We start from the raw sequence: 8,526 nt of genomic DNA on the forward strand, positions 1-8,526 counted from the left end.
ATAAAAAACGTATGTTGAAAAACATATACTTAAAAAATCACACAATTGCACAGAAAATTGACTAACAGCAGCATGATACATCTAAACACACTTTGGTTTTATTTCATTCAAATGACGTGCAAAAAAATGCATAAAAATCATTCACGTGAAATGCTATAAAGTTTACATTTTTTTGACATTTACAGACATGACCCTTCCAGTCTGTAGAAGTATTTTCTCATCATCTACTGCACCATGAGTTTGTCAAATCCGTTCTGAAAGTAGGTTGGCATTCTCGCAGGGCGAACGTTTTTCGCATTCACAAATGCAATTCGAAAGTCACCAAATATTGCAGCTTTTCCTTCATAAGTTTCATAAATAGGAGACATGTCTAGTTCATCCACAAACTTTCCTTTAAAACTTAAGCCTAGTCTGAATGGGTCGCAGGGATGTTTTTCCTTAAATACACCATACAACAATGAAGCGTCAGTGTTGCCAATCTTCTTCACACCAATTCCAAGTAGCGGTGTCTCAGGACAAGTTATTGGTTGCCTTAAAAACAGCATATATTATTTTGGAATGACAAACAAGTTTAAATTTTATTCATTAGATATTTGCACTCAGCATTGGCAACAAATAAGAAGAGGCATATTACAAAATGGTTTACACAAGTATTTCTCTAGCCAAATAAAAGAAGGATCTACAAATCCATTTATGAAGTCACGCACAGTCGCACAGTGCATATCAGCAATTGTTCAAAATCTTCTAAATATTACAACGGTAGATCATTGGTCTACTTAAGTTTAAAATCAAATACATTCATCCGGGTGTAATGGACTTCCCTTTATAATTAGCTCTGCTACAAATGACCACAAGTAGGTATTCACTTCAGTGGCCTCAAATACTTTCTTACTCCTAAATTTTGCATGCAAAATCCGTAGTACTGGTCTCACCGGACTATAACTTCTTGCCTTGCAGAGAACGGAACTATGGTTGAAACTTCACCAAGCCTGAAGTAAACATACTAAAAATTTAAATAAAAATCAGTAAAACAAACACTGAGCAGAATATTGAGCAGATTAATTCAAATATTGGAGCTGGTATACAAGTCCCCCCCTGGTAACTCATGACAAAGACAGGACTCAACCAAACATATAGGGTGAAACTACTTTACCTTTGCTTTACTGTTCACACACTTCAATCCACATGTTTTGGTCAATTCCTCTTTGTCATGAGTTGCCAGGGGGGGGGGGGGGGGCTTGTATACCAGCTCCCAAATGAAAATCCAATAAACTAAAACGAACTGTTACAAAAATCTAAAAACATTTGATGTAATATCATTTTATTACAATGGTGTTGATTAATTAAAAAAAGGTAGACATATCCGCTGAAGTTGTTTCACTTGTTACAATATATCGTAGTTTTACACATTTTACTATGTTGTTATGACTGAGAAATGTTATTGACCATAGACAATAACATACAGTTACAAAAAATTATCTCTCTACCAAAATAGTATTAAATGTTATTGAATCCCACACTTTACCTCAAAAGAAACTTGTGGAAACTGGTTCCAACTAGTTCAGCACAAGCAGTTGTGCTGATTATGTCATGCTGGTCATTGTCTGTCCATCTTGTTTGAGCCGGAACGAAAAATCTGAAAAACACAAATGTTGTGTATAAAGACTTTTCATTACAACCCTTTTGAGTATTATCCATGCTGCAAATTCGGTACAGAGTTTTACAGATGTAACGACAAGCTGTAAATGTTGTAGGCTTTGCTACCAAATAAAACAAAACACTACTAGCCTACTACACAATACATGACTTACTTTAAATCCGACAACAGAGTGTCATTTTGAGGTTGTTTGCAGAAGCACCTGATATGAGGGAGCGCAATTACTTGTTTTAATTGACTTAGTAATGAATTGCCCAGCATGGCCATTTGTTGGAAAGTGGTGTTATTAATATTTGGCTATTTACAATTACAGTAGCTATTTCACCTTTTTCTATCTAGACAACCTAGATATAACCAAACATTCAATATTAAAAGGCATATACATATCTCAAAGTGCTGACTATATTGTTATTGGTAATGTAAATCGTAAAGGTACTAAACAAGCTGAATAGAAGAATTATATCAATGATTGCAGTGTAGCCTACTGTGTGTTGACGCAAACGTGATTGTTATTTCTACATGTAATAATTCACAAGATCGCTTAATTATTTAGATGGCTTTTCTCATTTCCCTTCAGGTGTTGAGTTAGTTGAGCTCTACTGTATTTACAGTGATGTAGCGTTGGCTGTTGCTTGGGTTGGGTTTCCAAAGGACATCAGTTCGACACTGCCTGGAAGTGCTTTTTTTTAAATTAAATTCTACTTTAAAGTGACTCAATCGTTACCGCTTCTTTGTGTTGAAATTTTGATATGAGTAGAGCCCTATGTTTTATGTCTTATCAAATATGAGTAATAACATTATAGTTTCTTAAATTTGTTGGAATTTGAGAATTTCTCTGGTTAACTTTTCGTTTGTCATAAGAGGAAGTGACCAGTGACTACGGTACGTTTGCCAAACAAACTTGCACATGATCTTTGTTTCGACTCATTATATTTTTACTGTTAACAAGTTAGTTTGGTGGCTGTAAAAAGTAACAATACTTGTTTAAAAAATACTTTTATCACTGTTTAATGTGAGAGTTTTAGTTTTGCAATTAGTTTTGTTTTATTTATTGCTGTCAGTCCCTGTCACCTTCATACGTTTAATGTGCAATGCATGCACGACTTGATGTTTTGCAAAAAGATATGAAGCTGACGTATAAGCACGCCTGAGCACATATTGAGGCGAAACGTCATGCTCAACTAAATATGCACATATAGCCTCAAATGCTATCTTCACAATACATATGCTAAATATAGACTCCGTTTATATTTTAAAAAAAACCTTGGAAAAAAGCCTTGGGTGCAGTTCAACCAAGTCAACTCCACTGCTTTTTTTAAATACAAGTGAACTTTATGCTTAACGTTTACTGAAAAAGTTAACACCCAAAAAAATGGTCTCGCTATGCCAATGCTGCATTTGTAACAACCGTGGCAGGCATGCAGGCAGTCCGCCCCGTTAGCTCAGTGGTTACATGCCCGGCTCAAGATCACGCGGCACAAGTTCGACTCTGGGGTGTGCGCTTGAGCTACGCATTTCAGGACTGCTCTCAATTCAGCGGCACCTAGTGAATGAAATAATTCCCTGGCAACAACACTTCAACAATCAGAAACTTCACTCTGCCAATCTCGGTACCGTAACCGGCCCTGAGTCAAGAGCCTCTACAAGTATGTAAAACTACCAGGAATAACCAATCAAGGCTTTTTCAGTCCGAGGATAAAGATTCAAAACCAACCAACCTACTCTACCTAGAAGTGAACAGAGATTGTTATTTTTCAGTGAAAATAATAATTGCATTGCAATTTCTAGAGAGAAACAATGACAGTTAATCAGTGATGTACGCGCATACAAAAAATATTGACGCCGTCAGTGTAAACGCAAGCGTTTGAAAAACCATGCGCCGTATGCGTCAACGCAACTTGTAAAAAAAGTTGGCGGCGTCAGCGCATACACTAGCGTAAACTCATTTTGTTTGCTAGGTGCCAAACTTTCACACGATATAAACCACTCGAAACAAACAAGTTTTATTTTAAATTTCCACGAAGAAACACAAGCATCTGAAAGTGTTCATCTGACATTTTGCTGTGTTTTGGTTACAATATGTCTCTTCCCATTGAAAACATTCTTTCAACTGCAGCGCTGGAAGGTATTGGCGTGTTGTAGCGAAAAAAATACATTAAAAAGTATGCGTTGACGCTATGCGCTAAAAAACCGCAAAAACTTTACGGCGTAACCTCAAGCGCAAACTATCCAAAAAAATGTGGTCGCAAGCGTTAGCGTAAACAAAAAGTCTACGCCGCAAGTATGCGGCGTATACGTACATCTCTGCAGTTAACTAAACATATAACCTAGCAGTTGAGCATAACATTAAAACAAATGACAGCACTCTAGCATAAAGGAACTGCTGCAGCTGATGCACACAGTAGAACCACATAACATCTGCTGTTTGCCAGCCTGGCAAGAGTAAACTATACTGAAAAATAGATACTGTTGCCTCGCGAAGTGTACGTCAGTATTGTGGCCGAGGGCACAATTGTACAGTCACTGAAGTGACTGGACTGACATGAGAAACAACAATAAACACTCTCGCAGAGACTTACATCTCACTTTCTAGTTTTATTCTTTCTTTCTACGGTTGACTGCCGCTTCACATAAACATTAAACAATCAAACATTGAAATGTTGCCAGAAAAAAAATATGGAAAAAGAGAAAAATAAATCAAAACTGACAAAAATAACTCATTATAAAAGTTTAAAATGTTTGTTTTTTTTGTTGAAGTAAATTAACCCAAAGAAAAAAAAGAACTATTTTTGACTGTTAAATCCACAACGACGCTCGATGTTGACGTGCTTGTAGCCAGATACGAAATTTCTTATTTTTTTGCTCCATAAAGTTTAACCTAAAATCTTACCATGTTCAGGCGCAATAATATCTGAAATACAGCAGCATCTAATAAAGCTACAGAAAAATATTAAAACAATGAAGCACAATTGCTTCAGTGTTTTTTCATGCTTGAGTTGATCTGTCTATACGTCATTGACAGTTAGTTAAACCATAGATATCTTACATATAGATATGCAACTCAGCAATCGTGGAATTATCGTCACGCTCGACTGACTTTATGGACACAATCAACAATCAAGGTTGCCAGCTTGGCTAGCGTATCTATAGTAGGCTATTATTGTACGGTTTGGGCTTGGCGAGTGGTGGCTTTTGAGCTCCTTTGGAATATTTTGTTTGGCGTATATTTCAAGTATTCACAGAATAGCCTACTATGAAAAATCAAGACAATAATCTTTCTTCACGTAGGTTATGCAACTTCTGTTTCATGATCGTTGGAACTATCATTTAAGCTTATTTCCAGTGACTCATTAAAGCTTGTTGTAGGCAGCTTACAAACCTGAGATAGAGGGGCGCCGGAACGATTTTAGGGTGAGATATACGGTAGCGATAATTGCCAAACATTTTCAGGGGTTGTCGAGGATTTTCAGGGGTTGTCAGGCATTGTAGAGTAGCTACTTTCAGGCATTGTTGGGAATTTCCAGGCATTGTCTAGGATTTCCAGGCATTGTCGATCAATATCAGTGGTTGACAGGTTTGGTAGTCATTATGGAACATTTTCAGGCATTGTCGAACATTTTCAGGGATTGTCGAACATTTTCAGGGGTTGTCGAGCATTTTCAGGGGTTGTCAGGCATTGTAGAGTAGCTACTTTCAGGCATTGTCGGTAATTTCCAGGCATTGTCTAGGATTTCCAGGCATTATCGATCAATATCAGTGGTTGACAGGCTTGTCAACCATTATTAGTCATTGTCGGAAATTTTCAAGAATTGTCGAACATTTTTAGGTGTCAGGGGCTCTCAGGCATTGTAAAGTACTTTAGATTCTTTCTGGCAGGCATTGTCAGCAGTGGTGTAGCTAGGGAATGTGCCGCCCAGGGTGGATTCAGATTTTGCCACCCCTTCAAGAAAAAGCATGTGAAAACAGGCCCGGATTTAGGGGGGGGGGGCAGATGGTGCAGGTACCCCGGACCCCCGGACTTTTAAAGGACCCCCATGTATTGTAGGGGGTCCTTTAAACGTGCCGACGACGTGCCGCCCGGGCCGGTCCTCCCCTCCCTCCCCCCTAGCTACGCCACTGATTGTCGGACATCTTCAGGCATTGTCTAGGATTTCCAGGCATTGTCGAACATATTCAGTGGTTGATAGGTTTGTTAGGCACTGTCGAACGTTTTCTTGGGTTGTCGATCATTACCAGGTTTTGACAGGTTTGTCAGGCATTGTCGATACTTATGATAGCCAGGTCATTTAAACGCTGCTGTGTTTGTGTATACCGTAAATACATTTACAACCTACGCAAAATAGAAAGGGATTATTCTGCTGCGCATGCAAAGCTGGGAATAAAAATGCATGAAAATGTTCGACAATGCCTGACAAACGTGTCAAAAACCAATAATGATCGACAATGCCTGGAAATCTTAGACAATGCTAGGAAATGCCCAACAATGCCTGAAAGTAGCTTAATATGGAATGCCTGACTACCCCTGAAAATGCTAGACAACCCCTGAAAATGTTCGACAATGCCTGACAAACCCGTCAACCACTAATAATGATCAACAATGCCTGGAAATCCTAGACAATGCCTGGAAATTCCCAACAATGCCTGAAAGTAGCTACTCTACAATGCCTGACAACCCCTGAAAATGCTCGACAATCCCTGAAAATGTTCCATAATGACTACCGAACCTGTCAAACACTGATATTGATCGACAATTCCTGCAAATCCTAGATAATGCCTGGAAATTCCCAACAATGCCTGAAAGTAGCTACTCTACAATGCCCGACAACCCCTGAAAATGCTCGACAATCCCTGAAAATGTTCGACAATGCCTGAAAATGTTCCATAATGACTACCAAACCTGTCAAACACTGATATTGATCGACAATGCCTGGAAATCCTAGACAATGCTTGGAAATTCCCAACAATGCCTGAAAGTAGCTACTCTACAATGCCTGACAACCCCTGAAAATGCTCGACAACCCCTAAATATGTTCAATAATGCCTGAAAATGTTCGACAATGCCTCACAAGCCTGTCAACCCCTGATAATGATCGACAATGCCTGGAAATCCTACACAATGCATAGAAATTCCCAACAATGCCTGAAAGTAGTTAGCCGACTCTACAATACCTGAAACCCCTGAAAATGTTCGACAACCCCTGAAAGTGCTCCACAACCCCCCAAAAAGCCGACAATGCCCGACAATGCCTGACAATGCCCGACAATGCCTGACAATGCCCGACAATGCCTGACAAAGGGTATTTAGAGGTACCCTCTGTGACTGTGATTTGTTTTCAATCGCCAGAATCTCCATAAAGCAGTCCATGCGGAACGAGAATGTGACGTCATCACAAGCAATCCATACGTCAACTTGAAAACGAAGAAAGTTTTATTTAAACAAAAACCAAAAAAATATATTAAAAATAAAGTTGTTTTGCTGTGCCAAGTTTGAAGTCAATGCATACAGCCATAGCTACGCTGTTAGCCTTCAAACATCGTTACGCACCACTGAGTTGCATATCTATATATAAGGTATCTATGGTTAAACCATAGATATCTTAAATATAGATATGCAACTCAGCAATCGTGGAATTATCGTCACGCTCGACTGACTTTATGGACACAATCAACAATCAAGGTTGCCAGCTTGGCTAGCGTATCTATGGTAGGCTATTATTGTACGGTTTGGGCTTGGCGAGTGGCGGCTTTTGAGCTCCTTTGGAATATTTTGTTTGGCGTATATTTCAAGTTTTCACAGAATAGCCTACTATGAAAAATCAAGACAATAATCTTTCTTCACGTAGGTTATGCAACTTCTGTTTCATGATCGTTGGAACTACCATTTAAGCTTATTTCCAGTGACTCATTAAAGCTTGTTCTAGGCAGCTTACAAACCTGAGATAGAGGGGCGCCGGAACGATTTTAGGGTGAGATATACGGTAGCGATAATGCTGGGCAACTCGTTCGTTTTCCCGCTATTAGCCATGAAAGTCGAAATGTGAGACAGATGAATAATTGCAATAGCTTGAACAAGAAACGAAAGGTAAATTTCACATTCATAGCATCACAATCTGCTGCAAAGTATAAAATGTGTCCACGGGATAATTTGTGTGGGCCTACTGTAGGCTATAGGCCCTATAATTTGGCTAAAAGCGAATAGCAGAAGTTGTTAGCCTATATTGCAAAATGTGCAGTAGCTTACATGACCTTAAAAGGGCACCATTGCCCCCATCCAGAGAAAATTTGAGGGCAGGGGGCATCCTCCCCCCTGCTGAGACAGCTTCATTAGCATCACGGATCCAACCGCCAAACCAAGACAATTTTAATGTTTGATACACACCATAACTAGGCTACCAAATGCTATAGCACAGCTTTCGGTAGCCAGCAGTAACTTTCATTTTGGTAACACTCAGTAGATTAATTGAATAAAACTTCAGCTTGTCCTGGAACTACAGCTCCAAAAAAGGTCTTTACCTACTTATCAATGGTTGACAGGCTTGTTGTTAGGCATTGTCGGAAATTTTCAAGCATTTTCAGGGGTTGGCAGGCATTGTAGAATAGCTACTTTTAGGCATTGTCTAGGATTTCCAGGCATTGTCGATCATTATCAGTGGTTGACGGGTTTGTTAGGCATTATAGAACATTTTCAGGCATTGTCGAACATTTTCAGGGGTTGTCGAGCATTTTCAGAGGTTGTCAGGCATTGTAGAGTAGCTACTTTCAGGCATTGTCGGTAATTTCAAGGCATTGTCTAGGATTTAGGGGGGGGCAGAGGGTGCAGGTACCCCGGACCCCCGACTTTTAAAGGGCCCCCTACGTGAAAAAAATGT

At 39.3% G+C, this 8,526-nt stretch overlaps 1 protein-coding gene across 1 annotated transcript; it reads right to left on the reverse strand.

Moving 5' to 3' along the window:
- Positions 1-224: 224 nt before the first annotated feature.
- LOC145773891 (uncharacterized) lies at positions 225-1,997 on the reverse strand. The gene is made up of 4 exons (XM_082585014.1): positions 1,812-1,997; positions 1,526-1,636; positions 933-989; positions 225-531 (listed from the first exon to the last, which is right to left on the reverse strand). The coding sequence occupies exons 1-4, from the start codon at positions 1,922-1,924 to the stop codon at positions 225-227; spliced, it is 588 nt and encodes a 195-aa protein (XP_082441140.1). The 5' UTR covers positions 1,925-1,997.
- Between the last annotated feature and the right edge of the window lie 6,529 nt (positions 1,998-8,526).

The sequence above is a fragment of the Aplidium turbinatum genome, chromosome 7 (assembly GCF_918807975.1).
Source record: "Aplidium turbinatum chromosome 7, kaAplTurb1.1, whole genome shotgun sequence".
Lineage (NCBI taxonomy): Eukaryota > Metazoa > Chordata > Ascidiacea > Aplousobranchia > Polyclinidae > Aplidium > Aplidium turbinatum.